Source organism: Gigantopelta aegis, chromosome 10 (genome assembly GCF_016097555.1).
Source record: "Gigantopelta aegis isolate Gae_Host chromosome 10, Gae_host_genome, whole genome shotgun sequence".
NCBI classification, from domain to species: Eukaryota; Metazoa; Mollusca; class Gastropoda; order Neomphalida; family Peltospiridae; genus Gigantopelta; species Gigantopelta aegis.
Genome location: NC_054708.1, coordinates 17,396,518 through 17,421,417, shown reverse-complemented (window position 1 = coordinate 17,421,417; position 24,900 = coordinate 17,396,518). Strand labels below are relative to the sequence as shown.

General features: G+C 36.5%; 1 protein-coding gene and 4 non-coding genes across 5 annotated transcripts; 4 read left to right on the top strand and 1 right to left on the bottom strand.

Moving 5' to 3' along the window:
* Positions 1 to 6,742: 6,742 nt before the first annotated feature.
* Trnar-ccu lies at positions 6,743 to 6,840 on the top strand. The gene is made up of 2 exons: positions 6,743 to 6,779; positions 6,805 to 6,840. It is a non-coding gene; the product is annotated as a tRNA-Arg (tRNA).
* A 1,152-nt stretch (positions 6,841 to 7,992) lies between these two features.
* LOC121383059 lies at positions 7,993 to 23,937 on the bottom strand. Its single transcript, XM_041512824.1, has 7 exons — positions 23,787 to 23,937; positions 23,032 to 23,142; positions 14,248 to 14,382; positions 12,384 to 12,434; positions 10,334 to 10,441; positions 8,511 to 8,648; positions 7,993 to 8,112 (listed from the first exon to the last, which is right to left on the bottom strand). Exons 1-7 carry the CDS (start codon positions 23,920 to 23,922, stop codon positions 8,048 to 8,050), a joined length of 744 nt encoding a protein of 247 aa, XP_041368758.1. The 5' UTR covers positions 23,923 to 23,937; the 3' UTR covers positions 7,993 to 8,047.
* On the top strand, positions 16,073 to 16,145 carry Trnar-ccu. Its single transcript has one exon. It is a non-coding gene; the product is annotated as a tRNA-Arg (tRNA).
* Trnar-ccu lies at positions 16,881 to 16,978 on the top strand. The gene is made up of 2 exons: positions 16,881 to 16,917; positions 16,943 to 16,978. It is a non-coding gene; the product is annotated as a tRNA-Arg (tRNA).
* Positions 22,564 to 22,658, top strand: Trnar-ccu. The gene is made up of 2 exons: positions 22,564 to 22,600; positions 22,623 to 22,658. It is a non-coding gene; the product is annotated as a tRNA-Arg (tRNA).
* Positions 23,938 to 24,900: the final 963 nt, after the last annotated feature.

Below are 24,900 nucleotides of genomic sequence, written 5' to 3'. Positions count from 1 at the left end.
TTTATTTAAAATCATTCCGTTTGAATCTCATTAGCCTTTGTCTATTAAAATTATTAATATCTTGTGAACATTTTTAGGCCCATTTCGATGGTCTATTTACCGAATTAATATATAGGTTGTTCCGTATATCTTAATTTTGATGTGCTCCCAATATTTGGGTCAATATCAAAATAAGTAACGATGGTCCCGATTCTAGAGTTTATCAATATAAAAAAGAGAGAAAAAACCAAGAGAAGAATATTACCCAAGAGCTCATGACCCTTGCAAGGGGTAAGTTAGATAAAGTTGGGATTTTAATGTTAAAATCTGTCATTCTTTAACTCTTGTGTTCACGAGATGTTACGTAATGATAGTGCTATTAAAGTTATACTGTGCTGTTAAAGTTATACTGTGCTATTAAAGTTTATTTCTTTTAATTATATTGTAGAATTTTAAACTAAATATGTTTCCCTTTCATGCATGCATGTCCATGCTGTTACCAGCATACTAAAAGGTGCATAGCTGATACTCTTTGACCGTGATCTTGGTGCACTTCTTACAAAGGATATTCCACTTCCTTTCCTGTCATTTGAATATGGCATTAAATCAGTAACTTGGACCACATGACACACATCTGTGAATACGTAAGATGATTTAGAGTTTTCATACAGTTACTGTGTTTGGATATGCCCAAATTAGAAATCAAATTTTCAAACATTTAAGAAAATTATTTTGTCTAAGAACACTATGCATTATGTATTTGACATTGACCGTGCGTACATAAATTGAAAAGAGTATTAAACATTTTCATAACTTTTACTGTGCACACGTAGTCGTGGAATTGTGTTACCATACTATCACCGTGTTTGGATATGCCATAATTAGAAATTAAATTTTAAAACATTTAAGGAAATTATTTTGTTTAACAACACACCATGCTGCACCAACGGAATTTTCTACATTTGACCTTGATCTTAATTTGCGTACATAATTGCAATTTTTTTGTTTTTTACTATCCATAATGCTACTTATGAAATTTTAACAGTATTGACATTACAATTGCAGTGAGTATTGTGAAATTCACACCACAGAATATACATATTATTTCAGACATCATATGACTGCAAATTATTATCATGTTGTATGCACCTTACAATATGAAACTGAAACAAAATGTTTTATTGATCCTGCATCATATAATAAATTTAATAATATGGACAGAAAAAAGGATATAGTTTTATTATTATGTTTGGGTTACTTATTTATTATTATTTTGTATGTAACATAGCTTAAGTGTGCAAATGATTGTATTGATACTCCAGTACTCCTAATTAATTGTACTAATTTTTTTTACCATGTTTTAAAATATTAACCCATTAAAAAAGACTAATAATTTCGGACATTTTATAATGTTATAATTATTTTATAATGTGAAAAAAATATTAATTGTTTAAAAATTCCCGGTACAATTAGGTTTAAAAAAATATACATTTGACGTAGCGTTTTCCTAAGCATGTTGGTGTCATTATGACGCAAACACTAGTCTTATAGTGCAACTTCCGGCATACTGTCAATATTGTAGTGTTTGAGCACTGGATAGATTTTGAACGTGTGCATAACATTTCAACTGTTTGGAAAGTCTTTTGCACATTTATATTTTTCATCGTTTTAGATGAAGAGACAGACTTCACAACTACAGTGGTAGTACTCATGATGGGTGTAGGATATGCTCACCTTTCGCGAACACCTGATGTCATGACTGTTTTGACAGTGATTCATGGGTGCTTTTCATCAAAGCTACATTTATTCCAATGACCTCTGTTCTATGCTAGCTTTGTTTTAGTATACTTGTCTGAGAGTGGCAGGCATCATTGTGCGGAGAAGGAACGATCGGTAAAGGATCTCCTCGGAAGTGACTGTCCTCCTGTAGACGAAGCACTAGACTGAATGGCTGCGAAGCCATTTAACATAAAATATAGATATAAAATAGACAAACAATTATAAAATAAATATAAATATGAAATGTAGCTTTAAAGAGACAGAAATGTTCGGTCTAATATTCAATATGTACAGAATAATGGTGAGGATGATTTTCACATAATATGAAAACTGAAAATAAAGATAATATAAATACAACTATGCAATCTAAAACTAGATTAAAGTTACAGTCTCTGGTTACCATATTATAACATCATGTACAAATATGAAATTCAAGCTCAAATGCACTTTTATAAAACTCGTGTGTGTTCGCTATGAACGGAGATCGTCAAAAGTAAAGCACAAACGAACGCCTGTTGTCAGTTTCATTTAACACGTGCGTTTGCCGATTTTAAATTATAGGGTTCGTCTCAAAAAATTAAAAGAGAAATCTTGCGCTGTACTTGCCCAAGCTTAATTTTTTTTTTTTTTCTGGGGGAGCATGGCCCCATATAAACTTCGCTCAACACAGTCAACCCCAACCCCGCTGAAATCCCTGCACACGCGCCTTGGAAACCCGCTACATTTGTTTTTTGCAAGGGATCGTTTATATGTACCATCCCACAGACAGGATATCACATACCATGATGTTTTATATACCCGCCGATGGGGATCGATCCTAGACTGAGCGCACATTTCCAAAAAACACCTTTTTTAGGTCTAAGTAATGAATAAATATAACATATAGTCTTGAAAAATATTACGTAAATCGAACACAGTACCCTCTTCCTCTACCCCTAGAGCGTTACGTAATTAGTAACACCCCCTTACATGTAACGCGTATGCCAAAAGGTGGTCACTGTCAAAATTTCAAGGCAAATCCCCCACCCACCGTCCCCTGAAAGGCGTTGTACCATACCTCTGTGGATATAAATATGTTTTGGAGATATGAGACGACCCCTCAATCAAGACAGTTAAATTTACTCAAAAATTGCGAAATCTCACGTGATCTCTTGTTAGGGAATTCCACACTTGTGATAAGCCAATGAAAACCGAGATCGGTAGGAGCCCGTCAAAAGTGTCCCACTTTCGAAATACTGGCTTTGTTTTTGACCTGGATAAGCCAGTGTAGTGAAACCAATGCGGAGTGCGGCGTCATAATAATTATATGCACCAAACGTAATTGGATTTTCTGTTCTATATGCTTAAATAATAAAAATATTCCGGATACTGCCGCTTTAACTTATTTGCTTTGCCCGAATTGAATATTTTCCAAGGTTACTGAGCTATAAAATCTTTAGACTAAGGTCCTTTTTTATACTGAGGCAACAAACATCATCCAAAACATTTTCCAAATCCCAAGTCCGTTAATTTCTCTGCGCTTCTCGATTAAACCTGACCTTTTTTCACTTATGACAAATACAATACAGCCGCGTTATTTGCGCGCCGGTAATAGAACATGCTGTTATGTAAGACATCGGACTGACTGAATGAACAAAACCCGGTCAATTAATTACTACGAAACCAATCCTGCTGCATCAACGCACACGACATCATTAATTGTAGCTGGCGCTCCGTGTAGGTAATTTCGTTCAGGTATTACATTCTCTGGCAAAAGGTCAAGAACCGATTTTTGATCTAGCAAAGAAAATCGGTCAGACATTGGTATAAATGTTGGCCATCTATTAAAGGATAGTCTACCCGCGGTGTTTTCCTTCTGTTATGTTTGTCTGCAAATGCTTGTCGCAAGAAAGATTTACTTGTTTTAAAATCAACTGCAAAATTAAAAGGATTTATAAAATTGAAGTTTTGAAGGTTTGATCAGCCAGTTCATGAAGTCAACGGCAAATCATACAAAAATATTTTTAAAACTGAAGATCAAAGTGTTTATAAAATCAACAAATATAAAAAGGAACTGAAAACAAAGAGAAAAAGATTTGATCAGCCAGTTCATAAAATTAACTTAAAATTAAAAAAAAAAAAAAGGATTTAAAAACTGAAGCTTTTAATCAGCCAATTTGTGTTTTCGATAGACAACATGGACATGTACTTTCCTAGACAGAACCATCTGTATCTGAAGCAGCTAAAGCATGTACTGGTAGTTGTACCGCGGTTGTCTACTGCAGAGCTTTCAGAAGGGAAGAAGATACATGTCTTGGAAGCTTTTACAGAAGACAAGGAAAAAATGGAATACCCATTTGGACATTCAGAACGTCGAGATGTCAACGACGACCTGATTACTAGTGGTTGTAAGAAGTGCAAGCCAGGTCAAACACGACTTCAGACTGTAAAAACTTCGCCACAGTTTTCCGCCATTAAAGCGGCATTTCAGATAGCAGCCGCCATATTTTTGTTATTTGCTATGAATGTTTGATGACCGGCAAGTTGACGGAAAACGAAGGTAATTATAAATAATAAAGAATACGTGGTTGAAAAGTGCTGTTCTGTGGGTTATATATTTTGCTGTAATATCATATAGTTTTGTGCAATGTTGTATGACAACGGCTAATATACGTAATAATATATCCAGTGTTACTGCCACTAGGCTAAACCTCGTTACATCATGGGGTCTCATAACTTGTCAGCTGCTAAAGATCATTCGACGAACATTATTTATTTTATTTTATTTTGGTTATTATTTTATTTTATTTTATTTTATTGATTGATTGATTGATTGATTTCATTTATTTGTTTTTGCTCATTTGTTCATTTATTTTAGTTTTATTATTTATTTTAGTTAATTACTTAATTTATTTATTTATTTAATAATGTATTTAACTTATTTAAAACAAAATTATACATAGCTAATTTATAATTTTGTTTTACTTTTCAAACATACTGGGTTTTTGTGTTTAGTGGGTTGGAAGGTGGAAGTCATGGCCATAGCTAGCAGGGGGGGGGGGGGGGGGATTATAGAAACTTAAAGAACATTCTCTTCTTAACCGTTTAAAGAGTTTTAGGCTATTAACTACTCAGCAGCCACCCCCCCCCCCCCCCCCCCCCCAAACAAAAAATTCTAGCTACGGCCCTGGAGGTGTGCTATAACAAATCAGTATCTGGAACCATTATAGGGTTGTTGGGTGATGAATATTCGTTATAGACCTACCAGCGGTTTTCACGTCCAATAATAATTTGATCCCGGTGGTAACACAATACATTATAATTATAGTGAACTACCCACTAACTGAAAATGATAGATTAAAAAAAAATTGTAAATAGGACATAGTGTCCTACATATGCATACGAACATTCCTTACTTTACTTTACATTATTTATTATTAATTTTAAAACAAATTAATTATTATATGATCTTATTTATATTTTTTTCCAGGTCATCTCACTGAAGTGTTGGTATCGCTTACACTGAATGCCGACGAAGAGATGCCAGTATTCGTGGAACGGTGACTGAAAGAACGTAGAAATAGAATCTACTTTAACGATGTGTTGTTCGTTCTGGAGTTTTGTTAAGCCTTTGTTCATTCATTAATTCATTATTTAATCCATCCATCCATTCATTCGTACATTCAATGGTTGGAATTCTCCTCGGATCAGCTGTTTTTCTCTTGTGGAACAGTGCGTTTCCTCGCATTTTAATCGTCCTTTCCTCCAAAATGTGTCAGATGGCACAGATTTTAACCTAGGATTTCAAGAATTTCCGGACCCCTCTAGATTTCCTCTTTTTTTTTACAGTTCACCAATTCCCACCCCTGGCATTAAATAATTCATCCATCCATCCATTAATTCAATTCATTCATACATTCATTAATTCAATTCATTCATACATTCATTCATGATGGACATTGACATGTACATGGACAAAGTTACCACCATAGCTGTTAAATTATAATATGTCATGTCACACTCTGTTACTTGTATCTTCATTAGGCCTACTTATAATGCTCGGGTAAAAAAGAAAATTATTACAATGAAAGCTCAATTAAAATCCTGTAATAATTTGATCCCGCCTTGTCTGTGTTCTAAACTTACCAACTTATTTTTCTTTGAAATTATAATAATAATTATTATTAGTTTTAAAACCCACTAAATGACTTTAGTCAACTAAATTAAAAAAAAATACACACCCACACACACCCACACACACCCACACACGGGTATTTCAAAGGTTAATTATGTAAAAATGTACTAAATTTATTGACATTTTATTGTTATTATTGTTTTCAAAATCCAGTAGTGTAGTAATGTACCTACCAAATGTATGTTAGACACGTAGTAACTATGGTATCCGTAGCTCATTATGTCGTGTAGTGATTTTATTTAAGGAAAATAAATGATGCTTTTATAGCTTACCTAAGGTGTTCGTTCTGTTGCATTTTTATATTGATGTTGATAATCACTTTAGTTTTGCATTTATCATTGCTTGACACCCTATAGCCGATGCATTTTCCATGCTGGGGTGTCGTTAAACATATATATTCTATTCTATTCGTTTATTAGTTATTTTATTTGCATTAAAACATATATTATCTATTTCTTTCTATCTTTTTCTTTCTTTCTTTAGTATGTTTTGTTTGTTTTTGTTTCTTTATACTCATAGTAGTCATACTCTTAGCATACATAAGTATTTGAAAGAAAACAATAACATTATTAACAGGTATCAATTGACAACAGTAGTATATATCGCATATATCTCTAAAATGGATACCTTTGCGACCAAGTAAAAATTCCGGTGTTAAAGGGTATCCTGTATAGAAAGGTTCTGTTCTGTATCGATATTTTGGTTTGTAGAGTGTTCGGTTTCGAGAGGTTATTTTCACACACATACGTGTATGCATTATAATTTATATGTATTGTTACATATACTGAATAATCCACAAGCCAGTAACGAGCCTCCGTGGCCTAATGGATAAGGCATCGGCCTCCTAATGCCAACTGATTAACATTGGTGTCAGCCGGGGATTGTGGGTTCGAGTCCCGCCGGAGGTTATTTTGTTAATAAAATCATTATTAAATTGTGTCTGACACAGCAAGCAAATCAGAAGGTACGCAACTTTAATCAGGATTACAAAGCAATATTTGATTAATGACACATTTATCATATTTGATTGATTATAAAATAGAAATTTGAGGAACTACAATGTCTTGTAGCTCATCTTAGGCCCATTTTGCATTATTTATTATGAAAAATATATGTATTGAAATATTAATTGTATTCGGTATATATTTAATAATTTATAGGTACCGGTAGCTAACCTATACAACACTGATGCACTCAACACATTTTATTTACGGTTATATCGCGCCAGACATATGGTTAAGGACCACACATATAGAGAGAGGAAACCTGCTGTCGCCACTTCATGGGCTACTCTGTACGATTAGGGTTCTTTTATATGCACTATCCCACAGACAGGGTAGTACATACCACGGCCTTTGATATACCAGTCGTAGTGCACTGGCTGGAACGAGAAATAGCCCAATAGGCCCACCGACAGGGATCGATCCCAGACCGACCGCGCATCAAGCGAACTCTTTGCCACTGGGCTACGTCCCGCCCCATGACGAGGAGTAATTAGACACATTCCTTTCTTTTATTCCATCTTATGATCCACACAGACAGAGCTAAGACACACAGAGGCCGCCACGGACATAACTTGAATAAAATACGGTCAGTGGTTGCTAAGCAGCGGAACACTGCGTAATAATGGTAATATCTAGTTATCACCTTCGTACTGGCATCACAGAACTCACAGCTCGTTACAAACCGAGTTTGTCGACCTTTAGCAGACCAGTAAGCTACTGGCAAAACTGGCAATTGTTTTAATCATACAACGCCAAAGACTGTCTTTTTGGCGTGTTTTCGTTACATAAGAATTGAAAAAACGAGAAGATATTTCGGAATATACAGCTGTTTTAGCTCAGTCAGTTAAGTGCTCGCTTGAGGTGCTTCCGTCGCAGGGTCGAACCACCTCGGTGGACCCAGTCAACTGATTGGATTTTTTTCTCGTTCCAACCAATGCACCACAACTAGTCAAAAACCGTGGTCTGTGTTTTCCTGTCGTAATATAATTACATATATGATTTTAATAATTATTAAAAAAAAACCCCCAAAAACCTCTATTAATAAGAGAATACAAATTTAGTAAATCTCTTTTATTTCTATAGCATATAATTTATCACAACACATTTCACATTACAAAGGCGGTGGTGTTGGAAACAAAGGACCCGGGGTAACTGGTCCTACAGGTCCTGCAGGTCCTGAAAGATAAACAGAACATATTACTTTTAGGAATCTGACTTTGAATTGTGAAAAAGCTCTAACTGACCCGTTTACACTGCCACATCTCTGGCCGTGTCATGCTAGACCTGGGTCAAGCCAGGCTGATTTTTTAATTTTGAGTTAAATATATATATTATATGTTTTAAACTGAATCAATCTACTAGTTTAGAGTTATAGCTATCGAACGATAACAATGGTTACCATATGATGGTAAAATACAATATAAATACATGTATACATGCATTTAACTATTTATACATGCATGCACATGAACACATATTCTTTTATTCACTGATTGATTAATTAATTAATTCATTCGTTCCTTCGTTAAAACACCGATCCATTTAATTATTTATTTACAAAACTAACATATTACCCATGTTACAAAATCCACAAAACATCTTGCAGTTGTCGTGTGCCCATAGTTTGAAGGCTGGGTTAGTACAGGAATCCTTGGCATATCTATTACAGTTTGGGATTTTGTCCTTGCATAATCCAGGCGGAGTTGGGATACCTGTCGAAAATAATTTTACATGCATATGCCTCTGAAAATTGTGAGAACGATAGTTTCGTTCGCGCATCGCTCACGCATGTCCAGTTTTGCATAAAACATTTTTTGTCCCATGCATTACATTCAGGACGTCAATTACGTAGTCATAACGGGTTACGCAAAAACGCAATCTGATTAAAATTAGCTCTACTGGTCTACCAGTAGATCTAACAGCATTGCGTGGACTCCCATGTTCAGGTGATATTTCATCTATAAATAACAATTTAAATATCGACCAATTACACTTCGCCATTTATAGCGTTATTCGGGAGCATACAAATTCTAAAGATATCGGGCGAGACTATTTATGCAATAGACGAACTTGTTGGTCTATTTCAACATTTAAAAACAGGGGGAAAAGTGCAGTAATCAAATCTGGGTTGTATACTAGTATAAACATATTTTATGGCTATACCATCACGGGTTTGTTTTTCGTCTTGAAACGAATTTTATATAAAAGTTTATTTTGAAATTAGTTTCCGGCATACTTCGTAATTCACCCGAATCATTTCGTATACGTTCGGCATAATCCCGAATGTTTTCAAATCACTGGCATGATTTTGCAAGTAAGGTTTTGATTGGTCGAATGAAAGGTCAACTGGGCATGAGTTCCAACGGGCTGCTGTTTTTAATTAGATTGGCAAAAACGACATAGGTTACTTGAATTTAATTTTACGTAGGCCCTAACCCATAAACATTTATTTTCAATTTTTAGACGCCTGTGCTTAAGTGAAATAATATTTCGATCACTAAAACATTCAAAGATAGGTTTCTTCTCTGTTGAGAATTAATTTTTGTGCTTGAATCAAATTATGATTCAAACAAACTGTTCTTATCACACCTCATATCAACTATCTGTGGAGAGAGAGAGAGAGAGAGAGAGAGAGAGAGAGAGAGAGAGAGAGAGAGAGAGAGAGAGAGAGAGAGAGAGAGAGAGAAAACCTGTCATTGTTTCAATGGAACAAAATTAGAGCACACTGGAAATCCGCTACATTTTTTTCCATTACCAATAAGGGATATTTTATATGCACATTTCTACAGACAGGACAACAAATACCACATCCTTTGATATACCAGTCATGGATCACTGGTTGAGACAAGGTAAAAACCTAGTGGTTCCACCGAGGAGGTTCGATCGTACGACCCACTGCACCTTTACCCACTGAGCTTCATCCCGCTCTACCCAACCCCGCACTCCCCCAAAAGGTGATATGATCATATGAGTGTTAAGAAAGAAAGAAAGAAATGTTTTATTTAACGACGCACTCAACACATTTTATTTACGGTTATATGGCGTCAGACATATGGTTAAGGACCACACAGATTTTGAGAGGAAACCCGCTGTCGCCACTACATGGGCTACTCTTTCCGATTAGCAGCAAGGGATCTTTTATTTGTGCTTCCCACAGGCAGGATAGCACAAACCATGGCCTTTGTTGAACCAGTCACAACACTGGTCGATGCAAGTGGTTTACACCTACCCATTGAGCCTTGCGGAGCACTCACTCAGGGTTTGGAGTCGGTATCTGGATTAACAATCCCATGCCTCGACTGGGATCCGAACCCAGTACCTACCAGCCTGTAGACCGATGGCCTAACCACGACGCCACCGATACCGGTATATGAGTGTTAAGAGTATGTTTACAGACCTTTGCAGAATCCACAGTAGTTTGGACAGTTGGATCGCGCCCATCCTACATATAGTCCTTTACATGAGCTCTGACCATACTGTTTACATTCCAATTTGTCCACGCACGCTGAAATACAGGTTACAGGTTTCATTCCCCCGGAATCTCGTACACCATCTTCGCAAGCCAAGGCACCATTCCGTATAACTACGAAATGCATTGGTTCTACGGAATGGAACCTTGGCTTGCGAAGATCATCGTACACAAACTTAATACACTTTCACGAATATTATTTTTAAGCAACAAAAGAAGTAGTAGTAATGTTTTTTTTCACATCCTTCACAAGATAACATTAAGTGGCTACATATCTATATATAGGTTAACAGAAACTGGGAGAAATTTTGACCAAGTGTGGTAGGGGTTAAAAAAAACCAAACCCCACTTAATAACGGGTATGACCACCTCTTGTATTGACCACTGCAGTGCATCGCAGGCGCATAGAATTGACTAAAGTGTTGATTTCTGCCTGTGGAATATTGTTCCATTCCTGAATGAGCGCTTGACGAAGTTCGTTGACGTTAGCGGGTGGGTTGGGACGACGCCTCAATCGTCTGTCCAGACTATCCCAGACATGCTCGATGGGGTTGAGATCAGGACTTTTAGCGGGCCAGCCATCAATGAAATCAATGTTATTTGTCCTAAGAAAATTTACAGTGTCTCTAGCTGTATGAGAGATGGCATTATCATGCTGAAAAATCGAGATGTTGGCGTTGTTATGGAACAGAGGAATGACGTGATGAGCGAGAATGTCATCGCGGTAACGTTGAGCATTTAAATTGCCATCATTGACGACTAGTGGTGAACGATAACCATGGGCAATGGCTGCCCAGGCCATGACACAACCCCCACCCCCGAAACGATCTCTTTCAAGAACACAACAGTCAGCATAGCGTTCATTTCTCCTACGGTAGACGCGCACCCTGCCATCACCACGTTGTAAAGAAAATCTGGATTCATCCGAAAAAAGAACGGTATTCCAGCGTCGCCGTATCCAACGAGTGTGTACACATGCCCAATTAAGACGATTTAGACGATGACGTTGCGTTAAAACGCATCCGACGTAAGGACGTCGTGCATGTAAACCATTCTCCCGCAGACGATTACGAACAGTTTGCCCACTGATTCGGTTATTATGAAACCCAGGTGTGTTAGCAGCAGTAGCACTGGCAGTTTGGAATCGATTGCGCAAATGCGTGTTCATGATATAGCGGTCTTGACCACGCGTTGTAACACGCGGACGTCCACGACATGGCAAGTCGTTGGTGCTTCCTGTCGTTCGAAATCTTACGCGAAGATTTCGTAACGCTCGATTAGAACTCCCAACATGCCTTGCAACGTCTTCTGTCAACATGCCAGCATCAAGCATGCCAATCGCCCGTTCGCGTAAATTATTGGGTATTCTTGGCATACTAAAAATGTTACAATGTAAAAAACGTTAATGTTTTGTTTTTTTAAATTTTGAAGCTTTTTCGTTCACTTGACAACAATGTCAGTAAGACAAGTAAAACAAATTGACCGAATACTACACGGGACATGTCGAACCATGCATGCAAGTGCAAATTGAATTTCACGTTGTCGACGATTAACAGTGCAAAAATAATCGATAAAATTCATGAATCCTGATAATACAGCTCAAGTATGTATCTATATGTATTTAAAGAAAATCACCACCACCACCAACAACAAAAGAACGCTCTCCAAACTTAACTAATTTGCTGACCCAAAGGTAAAAAGTAAAAATATTTCAGCAACTGCCTCATACACCCTTTACTTGCATACTATGTCCTTTTTGCATGATCTGATCTGTCGACCCGTTTTTCTCTCTGTCTGTTTTTGTCTCTTTATCTTTCTCTCCCCAACTCATTTTATCGCCTGTCGATGTTCATGCACACATCATAGTCATACAGCGAATGTTGACACACAAACACACAGTAAATGTGATGATCTAAATTCAAGATTAGTAAAAGATGAATAAAATTATAAAACAATTTGAAAAATACAACTTTCTTACATGTTGGTGGTACAGTAGTTGTCATTGTATCGAGCACAGCAAGAACATTTTCTGGAGAAAAACAAATATTAGAACGTGAAAAACGTATATAGGTACATGTTTTAAGTAAGGGTTGAGGTCTCGTCAACGGCTAAATATGCGACTACATGTATTCGGTCTCAAGTCTAAAATAATGTTTCGAACCTGCAGTGTCCTGAAAGAAAACATATAAAGAAATAACAAGATTTGAAGTCAATATTTTAAAAATCCGAACTGAAACCAGAAAAGCAATTTCAGTCCCATCTTTATTTGTCCAGGGGCGAGACGTAGCCCAGTGGTAAAGCGTTCGCTTGATGCGAGGTCAATCTAGGATCGATCCCCGTATGTGGATCCATTGGACTATTTCTCCTTCCAGCCAGTGCTCTACAACTGATGTAACAAAGGCCGTAGTATGTACTATCCTGTCTGTGGGATGGTGCATATAAATATCCCTTGCTGCTAATCGAAAAGAGTAGCCCATGAAGTGGCGACAGCGGGTTTCCTCTCTCAATATTTATGTGGTCCTTAACCATATGTCTGACGCCATATAACCGTAAATAAAATGTGTGGAGTGCGTCGTCAAATAAAACATTTCCTTCCTTCATTCCTTATTTGTCCAAACTGAGTCGGTAGTTTCTATATTTGAAGCTTTCAAGCCCCAAATTTCCAAAGTTCTGCAATAATGGAAATAAAAATATTATGTGACGACCATGTCGGTATATTTTGGTGGTCAGACACATAAGGCTCATATTTGACCTGACCCTTCCTTGTTCCAGCCAGTACACCACGACTGGTATATCAAATGCCGTGGTATGTGCTATCCTGTACGTGGGATGGTGCATGTAAAATATATTTTGTTATTAATTGAAACATGTGGCAGATTTTATCTCTATATGTCAATATTACCAAATGTTTGACATCCAATAGCCGATAATTAATAAATCAATGTGCTCTAGTGGTGTGGTTACACAAAACAAACTTTTGATCCTTCCTTTAAATTAACATTATCGAGTCAACCTACGTACTTTGAAATTGTTTAGGGTCTGAACTTTAACTTAAATTTAGTTTGTATGTATGTTTTAAGCCTTAAGTTTAAACTATGCGATTGAAAATCACCAAATTAAGAGTAGAAACCCGACGGACACACAGTTTGTATGGTACAAGGTATCCAGACTATAAATAGAGTTCAGTAAACAGAAAACCCCGCTGCCCTGGACTCAGTCACAGGATAGAACCAGACTTAGAGTTCAGTGTTGGTTTTGTTTAACGACACCACTGGATCACATTGATTAATTAATCATCGGCTATTGGATTTCAAACATTAGGTAATTCTGACACACATACACAGACATGAACGCACACACATACATACACACGCACTCACACATGCATACAGCCAGTCACACACACACAGCCAGTCACACACACACACACACACGCACGCACACACACATATACACACACACAGCCAGTGTCACACACACACACACACAGACACACAGCCAGTCACACAGTCAGACACATAGTCTGTCATACACACACACACACACAGCCAGTCACACAAACACGCACACATACAGCCAGTCACACACACACACATACACACACACACAGATATGCACGCGCGCACACACACACACACACACACAAACAGTAACACACATACACAATATCTCTCTCTCTTCTCTCTCTCTCACACACACAGTAACACACACACACACAGTAACACACACACACACTCTCTCTCTCTCTCTCTCTCTCTCTCTCTCTCTCTCACACACACACACACACACACACACACACACACACACACACACACACACACCGATGTTTGTTTTGTACGTACGTGGACAGAGTCTGCAGAACCTCCTGCACTTGGTCTCGGCCCAGTTCTTGTACACGGAGTTCGTGCACGACGCCTTGTCGTACGCGGCGCAGTTCGGCAACACGTCCTTACACTCGGGGGCAGGCGTCGTCGGGCCTGAAGTGGCAACGTACATTAAAACTGTTACAACACTTTAAACCTTTTTTTTTTTTGTATCTTAAAAATAATTAAAGGACAGAACAAATAAAGTGTTTTGTTTAACGGCACCACTAGAGCCACTGGCGTAGTCAGGATTTTATATTGGGGGGGGGGGGGGGGCAACCCAAATTGAGGGGTGTGTGTGGGAACCCACAGTATGTATGTATGATTTTATAAAATTTAATACAGTAAAAAAAGAAAGAAGTTTGACTGGGGGGCCACCGACCCCGTGCTCCCCCCCCCCCTCGCTCCCCCTCGCCACTGACTTGAGCACATTCATTTAGAAATCATGGAGTCGGAATTTAGCTCTGTCAGTTGTGTGCTCGCTTGAGGTGCTTGCGTTTCAGGATCGAACCACCTCTATGGATCCATTCAGCTGATTTGTCAAAAGCTGTGGTATGTGCTTTCCTGTCTGTGGGAAAATGCATACAAAAGATCCCTTGCTGCATTAGGAAAAATGTAGAGGGTTTCCTCTGATGACTACTTGTAAGTCATATAATTACAAAATGCTTGACATCCAATAGCCAATGATTAATCAATGTGCTTTAGTGGTGTTGTTAAAACAAAACACACTTTTAATTTTTTTATTATTAATCATCGGCTACTGGATGTCAAACATTAATAATTAGGTAATTCTGACATATAGTCTCAAAGAGGAAACCCGCTACATTTTTTCCATATTAAGTAGCAATTAACGGGTCTTTTATATGTACCATCCCACAGACAGATTAGCACATAACACGGCCTTTGATATACCAGTCGTGGTGCACTGGCTGGAACAAGAAATAACCCAAATGGGCCCACCGACGGGGATCGATCCTAGACCAATCGCGCAACATTTGAGTGTTTTACCACTGGACTACGTCTCGTCCCTGGGGCGGATCCAGCTTTTCTGATGGGGGGGGGGGGGTCCCAAGACAAAAAGGGCACCATAACATTATGAAAAGGCACTATTGAAAAATTACACACGGTTCATATGGACCATAAATTGTATAATATAATAGTAGGGGCCTACAACAGAGACGCTGGCAGACGTATTCTACAGTGTTCTATACATTGACCGAATAAATAAATTTGTAAAAAAACTAAAAATCCTAAATAAAAGGGGTACTTCTCAAATTTGGAGGGGAGGTGTCCGGACACCTTGGACCCCCCCCCCCCCCTCCCCCCTCTATATCCGCCCCAGCGTCCCTGGCTCAGAACAGCTGCAGTCGGTCCGTTGGCCATGTACAATGTCAAACGTCACACAGTATCATACATATTGTGACTCGTTCATGTTTGTGTTTTGCTAATACTATTATGATTACACCAGGCTACGTGTACAAAATATAAAGCAGTGTGTAACAGAAAATAAGAAATTTCATATGATCATGATGTTTATCAACTTTATGATTATATATACGAAATCTCAACTTAAATGGAGTTCTCATTCTAAATATTATCTACACTATTTCTGTCAAATACTTGCAGGTCTTTTTTGGAATTATTATTTCTATGCACAACCGGAACCATGATTGTTTACTGAATCTAAATAAATCGTTTTTATGAGTTTGTACTGGCGCGAAAAAAAACCCACGTTTCGCGGTCAAGACAAAGAAAATGGTCGACGACTGTATACCCATAGCTATTTTCAAACAAGTAATCGTAAGCCTCCGTGGCCTAATGGATAAGGCATCGGCCTCCTAAGCCGGGGATTGTGGGTTCGAGTCCCGCCGGAGGTTAATATTTTTTTTCTATGATTTGTTTTTTTGTTTTTGTAATCAATATGAATTTTAGTGCAAAAATATAATAATATAAGTTGTATTACACCACATCGATCTATTAAACACAATAGTCCGTCCCATCCTCCTACAATTGTTTTTTTTGTTTTTTTTTGTAAATAATTTCAGTCTAGTTTTACGTAAAACCAAAAGTAAAAGTGTTTTGGACATAACAAAAATATACTATTTTTGTATGTATTTTACAAGACAATCGGCTCAGAAATAAATAACTATTAGTAAATTCCATAGTATGAAAAAAAATGCGTTCTCTGTGGGACGGACTATTATATATTATAATTATAAATTATATGAGAGGAGCTGCTACCGCCATGTAAGGTTGCACTTTCCACAAACAGGGGGCGGGGGGGGGGGGGGGGGGGGCAACTGAGTAGTTAATAGTCTGAAAATCCTTAAACGGTTAATAAGAGAATTTTCTTTAAGTTTATATAATTTTTTTCGGATCCCCCCCCCCCCCCCCCCCCCCCCACCGCCCTGGGTTGTCACATTCTTTCAAATTCACCTGTTAATTAATGGCATTTTTACAGATACAACAAATATTTAACACACAAACACACACAAAAATGCCGTACCTCTTTGATAAGTCTGCGCTGCCTCTCCATACGAGGATTTCAATAGTCGGTGGTTAATAAATCATTGGGCTAAATCTCTATTATATTTTCAAGATATCAAGTGTAAGCCTCCGTGGCCTAATGGATAAGGCATCGGCCTCCTAAATAACATAATCAAGTTAATGTGACAGCCGGGGATTGCGGGTTCGAGTCCCGCCGGAGGTTAACTTTTTTTTAAATTTCATTTTGATTAGAAGCAAATTAAAAGTTTGTTTTGTTTAACGATACCGCTAGAACATAATTGAATTATCAATCATCGGCTATTGTATGTCAAACAATTGGTAATTCTCAGCTTAAAGAAAAAAAAACCCGTTACATTTTGTTTTTCATTAGTAGCAAGGGATCTTTTATATGCACCATCCCACAAACAGGATAGCATATACCACAGCCTTTAGAACAAAATTATGCAGAAATATATTCACATAAATTATAAGCATTAATGTATATTAGCAATTTAGACTAAAATTTACTAATTCATATAAATGGATTTAAAACTAATAACGTCCATTGTGTTCAATTTACTTTTAGACCTCGGGTTTGGACACTCATCATGCTACATATATGTAATTTTTTGGGGACAGTGATATAATTTTGGCATCGGTGACATAAGACAACACCACACGATACGAGTGCCTTGTACGAAAATATCCGATTGTATAGCAAGCGAAGAAATTAGCCTACAATGTTTGTCAGTCTTATCGCAGTCAGCTATTTAGCAACAACTTAGCTCGGACAATATACTGTTTAAGGTCTTTGTTAAAACATTAATGGGACTGACCCTAGTTTTTAAACATTACATTCTATTTTTCACTATTAGAGCCGTTGATGGTCTTTGTTAAAACATTAAAGGGACTGACCTAGTTTTTAAACATTACATTCTATTTTTCACTATTAGAGCCGTTCATGGTCTTTGTTAAAACATTAAAGGGACCGACCCTAGTTTTTAAACATTACATTCTATTTTTCACTATTAGAGCCGTTCATGGTCTTTGTTAAAACATTAAAGGGACCGACCCTAGTTTTTAAACATTACATTCTAATTTTCACTATTAGAACCGTTCATGGTCTTTGTTAAAACATTAAAGGGACCGACCCTAGTTTTTAAACATTACATTCTATTTTTCACTATTAGAACCGTTCATGGTCTTTGTTAAAACATTAAAGGGACCGACCCTAGTTTTTAAACATTACATTCTATTTTTCACTATTAGAACCGTTCATGGTCTTTGTTAAAACATTAAAGGGATAGACCCTAGTTTTTAAACATTACATTCTATTTTTCACTATTAGAGCCGTTCATGGTCTTTGTTAAAACATTAAAGGGACTGACCCTAGTTTTTAAACATTACATTGTATTTTTCACTATTAGAGCCATTTATGAAAACTGAAATCAAACATTACTTATATTGTATTGTCTAGATTATAAATTTTCGTAGAACCGAAGTATTTCTGGCCATCCTGTTGTTTCTAATACCACAAAATGCATTTTTTTCCACATTTAAAAAAATGCACGTGCGTCTGTGAAGTAGCGGTTATTCATTAGGGGCCTAGAGTTCTATTCTATTTTGTAAGGATATTTCCCGGTTTTAACGCCACACACTCTTCTTTCACTCTGTTGTAACTTTATCCAAATGTGTTACAGGTTTATGGATTAACTAAACCGTGTGTCCATTTTTTACGAGTTGAAATTAGGGTCTGCGCCTTTAAATTAGTATGATAATTGTATGTAGATTGGCCTTTGTAGTTTTTAAAATAGTACGGTACCTAATATTTTGAAGTTATATTTTTGTATATTTATTACTGATTAAATAATAACAAATGACATGGTGCTGTTGTGGGCGTGACTACCAAAAAGGAAGCAAGATGGCTGCCCCCAGTTAATTCTAAAATTACGCGGGTTTCATTTTTTAAACTGTCGGTATGTGTTGGTGGACCGAATATGCATCTTTCCAACACATCAGGCTCATATTTGAGTTTAGCGTTCCTTTAAAGAACAATCAATTAAAAACAAATTGTAGTCAACCCGTATGATTTTCGTATATGCATGTCAGTTTAATTACTAGTAATTGCTGTACTTACAATTAAAGAAAATGTCTACAAAAAAAAAAAAAAAAACGCTTTGGGGAAAACAAATAAAATCGAATATAGACCCAAATAAAAAGTGACGTGGACAATTAAAAATTCTACGGCAATTGCAGAGAATCTTACAAAAAATTTACAGTGACACAGATTGGATGAGGCATAAATCAAAAATTTAAAATATAAATTAAATCGAAATAAATTAGTTTTAATGACAGCGTTTAGAATGGATGCGTGCGGTGCGCCTTTATCTCGATACTTAACATTTAGTACTGGAATTTCTTCTTTTCAGAGTGCATGCAGTGGTCTCTCCTAGAATATCCTTATTTCTCTTTGACACACAGGTTATTTTGTCGCTCTGTTGAACCCGCGGCATTCATTTAGGGGATAACCCTACTTTGTTTTCCGATTTGCGGACGTATATCGGTGGTTTTACTGTCGCAAATTTAGTTAACCAATAAAACGGTAATTTGCGACAGTAAAACCACCGATATACGTCCGCAAATCGGAAAATACAGTAGGGTTATGCCTATTTTAATTTCAACTATTGTTTTTATTTTTTTTTAAATTTCAACTGTTTTATTACTTTTTCTTAAATGAACTGTAACAGACTTCCCTAAGATATAGTGTCATTACTGTGACGTTGATGACCACTCAGGCATGTAAACCGATTTACATACCAACAAATGATTCCAACGCTCAACAAATAAGTAAGCCATTTTGTAATTTTATAATAATTTATTTCAAATTTCTTCTCAACGTGGTGTACACTGAATTGTATTCTCGAGTAACTATTAACTGATAACAATAATAACAACAGTAAAATAGACAATTCTTTGAAATAATAAACGACCTTGACATTAACAAAGCATTGGTTTTTAAACTACGGTATTGAAATTTGTGCCATAATTGTACACGTGGATTGTTGAATTGTGGATTTCAAATTGTTTTTGGTAAGTTACTTTTATTTTTTATTTCAATACCCTTACTCCCCATTTGGTCTTTTTATTAGTGGCTTTGGAAGAGCTGTCATTGACGATTTGCCCCAGCTGGTCGTCTTTAAGTTGAGGGAATCGAGTCGTTGAAGTTGCCGGGGTGTCGTCTGCTACTCGTCATAGGCACTTGATTGACAGGATAATTTAATTGAAAACCCCTCGTAAGCACGTACTACATACAAACCCCTAAAGGTATTATTATGGCCAACGAGAAAAACAGAAGAAGAAGATAATAATAATAATAATAATAATAATAATAATAAAAATAGTATTATTGTATCATGAAATTTAAAATACAATGAACATTTATAATTATTGTTAGAAAACATGTTTCATTTCCATAATTTAGCGTCCCAACCACTGAGACGTAGCCTATATTGTTACAAGCGTTTTGCAGACGTCGGTGACGGTGGCATTATTTTCCCCAGTACTGTCAACGCAAAAATATAAATTTGAAAACAGACTTGAAATATTGGAAAAATAATTAAGGACACTTTTTAAATCTCTAAGCTGCTTTATAAAGATGCAATAAAATGTAAAATGTAGATATTATATCCTCGCGGTATGGGTTTTGGCACGGATAAGCAACAATCTCGCGTAGTGTAAAAATAACGATGTTTTTCTTGTTATTATTTTGTACTTATTTTTACATATTTCTCATGTAATTACGTGCTTTAAAATTTGTATTATGGGCCGGGTAAAATCCTCACTTCGGCCCGGCCGGGAATAAAACGCGGAAAAAACGCTTTGCAGAGAGTGCTATTAAAACAAAATAAAACAAAACAAAAATAGTACTAACAGTTTATCAGACATTGGAGAGGGGGGTCTGCTAATCCTGTTTCAGCAAAATGTTATTTAAAAACAATAATAGACATTTCTTGATTACAATACATTTTCGATATGAAAGTCATCATGAAACTTTATATCAATTTTTTTTTTTGGGACTGTTAAAATTGAACTTCTCTTTCTTTGATTTTGATAGTTAATCAAACTCATTTTTCTTGATTCCCCCTCACCCGTCATTTTGGTATAGGTGACAAAGTAACTTCCGCATATTCGTCTACAACGTCAATAGTGGCTAATATGCAGTAACCGTATCATGTCACAATTGGGAAATGGTTTATTATCCTGTCATCAAGTACAGGTCTATGCTACCCGTAGGTCTTCGTCTGTTTTAAGTTTCTTTGACAAAACTAATGGGAAATTTCATTGCGCAAAATTATCTTCGTTGCTTTCAAATTGATCCAAAGCAGCAAGCATATCAATATCTGATTCATCACTGTAACTTTTCCAGTCAACATAAAAATCACCACAATATTTTTGACCGACGTCTGACATGGTTGTTGATAAACCTGAGTGTATGAATACATGTGACGTAGGTAGCACCTGGAAATTTGCGACCGGTATAACGGTGATTTTACCACCTGAAATTTTTATTAGAGTTCCAAATAGATTGGTTCTTTCAAATATGTTGAATTAGAATCATTAATATATTAAAGTATTTTGTTGTTATTTGTTTGACTTTTAGACAAATAAATAATTAGTCCTCGATCTCAGATCTAGACCCACTATCTAAAGTGCTCGAACCGTAACAGAATGAATGGATGAATGAATGTGTACCGACACCCCAGCACGAAAAATATATCGGCAATTGGGTGTCAAACAATTGTAAATATGTAAATGAAGTGATTATCAATATCAATATACGAATTCTAAAATTAAGTTAAAAACACATCGTAAAGAGCTGTGAACAAATATAAGTATCATAGGTAAGTGTATTAAAATGTCGAGCCTCGTAAAAGCTTCAAAATAAGTTTAGGGTGGAACCGAAACGATTCCATCATATTTCGTCTACGGAATGTATTTTTCCTCGCCTGTCCAGGACGATTACACTCCACCAAGATGAGGTGATCCGTCATTGCTCACACTGCATGACGTGGAGGATCCTTATTCTTAATCAATGAATGTAGCCCAGTGGTAAAGCGCTCGCCTGTGCACGGTCAGTCTGGGATCAATCCTCGTCGGTGGGCCTATTGGGCTATTTCTCGTCCCAACCAATGCACCACGACTGCCATATCAAAGGCCGTGGTATGTGATATCCTGTTTATGCGATGGTGTATATAAACGATCCCTTTTTACAAACTGAAAAATGTAAAGCGGGTTCTGTCTTCAAGAGTATATCCGATGATTAATAGATCAATGTGATCTAGTGGTGTCGTTAGACAAAACAAACACACTATGTAACAATTCCCCTCCTAAAGTAGTCTCCATACACCACTGGAATCGGACTTTTGTCCAAAAACAATTTCACATGTAGGTCTAAATGGAGACTTTATTTTCTGGCATATATATGCATGCATACCATCATTGACTTTGAGAATCGAAAACCATTGTCAGTCGCCCATTGTAACTGTTCAAGCTGCAACTGACATTCCATGATACTAATATTGGGTGATCTGTAGCAAATCTGAAAATCATCGACATCAACACCAAGTTTTAAACACTGGGTGATGCTGTTAATTTTCACAGAAAACAGAGTAACTGACAGGATGCTACCTTGAGGAACACCCATCTCTTTCTGGTGGGTATCTAAGAAAGTGGATCTCACTCGTACCTTGAAAAACCTATTGAGAGGCACGTTAATGCAGTTCCCGATCCCAAATATAAGAGTTATCAGCCTCCGTGGCCTAATGGATAAGGCATCGGCCTCCTAAATCCAGATTATTATGAATGTTAGCCGGGGATTGTGGGTTCAAGTCCCGCCGGAGGTTTTTTTTTTTTTTTTTTTTTAAATTACATTAAGTAATTTATTTATTCTTTAGTTATATTTTGTTTGGTGGCGTCTTTTAGGCTATTTATTTTTCTGTTAAATGTTACTAATAAACTGAAATATTTATTAATAAATAAATAAATAAATAATACTGTTCAGCGTTTATTAAAGATCGTTCTTTGCGGATCTAGTTCATTCATTGTGAAATGAGCAGGTTCAAACAACAGCACGTGCATAAAGTCTACTTGCAATTTGCCATCACCAAACAAACAAACAAACAAACAAATAAAAATAATAAACAAAACAAAGCGAAATAAAAGTAAAATAGACTAAAATCAATTCCAGTAATTTCAGAAGTTACCTTTCTAACTTACCAATACAGAATTTGCAGAAATTCTTACAGTTCTGTTTTGCCCATGGAGCATATTCACCTACACATGATGACTGTCCGAACAGTTTACAGTTAGCCAGTTTATCCACACACGCTGTTAAGATACGAGAAAAATTACAAAATAATATATTGACAAGATAAGGTAATGTATGTCACAACCCAATCCACCATCTTAGTCATGCGACTGTCAGTAAGAAGATTTATAAATGATCATTATAAAGATTTAAAAAAGAAGAAAATCACAACAAAGATAAAAAAAAAAAAGTGAATTTTAAGAACTATGTGACTTATAGCAATATTTTTGTTAGTTTTGTATTTCTCTTTAAAAAGGTAAGCATTGGATATACATGTATTACGGCGGATTAAAAAACATAATAATAATAAAAAAGGAAAAGAATTTTCATAAAATGTTTTATACAGGTATTTTTTACAGACTACCAGATATTCGTTACATTACAACTTCTGAATAATTCATTATATATGTATATATATATATATATATATATATATATATATATATATATATATATATATATATATATATATATATATATATATATTCTAAATAGTATCTTTGTTCGTTGCAAAGCCCATGGCCATATATTAAATATAGTAAATCCAAGTCATACATGTATACGATTCACTTGTAAGTACATCCGACTGTAGATATAACGCTTAAAGGAATATACTTTATGATTAAGAAAGAAATTAAAGAAAGAAGTAAACACTTGTACTAACTAGGGTCAAATCCTCCTGATCCCGGGTGAGGTATCGGCGGCGATGGGGTGGCTGGTCCCGGAGTGACGAAGTGGAGTTCGAACTGTGCCAAGATCTGACACACCAGACTCAACAAAATGGCTAGGTAGTTCCACATTGTGAAGACCAAAAGTGAAGTAATCTTTGACTCTTTGCGTTCCAACTTGCGAGATAACAGTGGTTTATGGGTGAAGCTGTTATCAGTCCAGATCCCACCTGACACCAACTCAAGATAAGACAAAAAACTAAGTGTCTAAAAATACCTCAATCGACAACTTCATAGCAATGAATGGTTCCCAGTGTGTTAAAATAACGTTTCTTTGTGAACACCCTAATACATCACGTGGTTATTAGACGTCTTAAATCGGTGATAAAATCGGATCTATGTGGGTTTTATTTGTTCTATATAGATATGTATAAGCCAGGGTGTCCCTTTTTAAAATCTACCCGATACACCACGAACATCATTGGGTTTTTTGAAATAATCAATATGGCGTCCACAATGGCCGCTTTCAAATATTTTGGGGTGTAATTAACTTGCATCATATAAAACCATGCATGATAATTTTGGCGTCTAGTCATAGGTATTTGACGGGGGGGGGGGGGGGGGGGGGGGGGGGGGGGGGTCAATGATTCCATTTTAATCATTTATTTGATTGGTCAAGAATTACTTTAATGGAAATTCAAGATAGCTACCAATATTCTGATAATTTGTTTTGTATCTAGCACAATACTTTTTGGTATTATGTATGCAAAGCTAGAAAATGGATGCCACACTGGACGATATCTTCAATTTTATCAAAACCTTCAATGACGACCATGTTTCATCAAACAGATTATCAAATGCGACACGCTGGCTTATACAAATCAATAGAAAGAAAAAAGAAACACCCAACAACTATATACAGAATTTCCAGGTTATGTCAAGTTCTGCTGGACTAATGCGTTTCTAACGCACCTAGTTACCATTGTCTGCCGCTTTCTCGATTGCCATTCGTACTATAAGTGTTTAAACAGGTCTTCAACTGTCACCTGCCAATAACATAAAATATTATTTTGTGATATACATGCAAGCATATTCGGTAAAAATGTTATA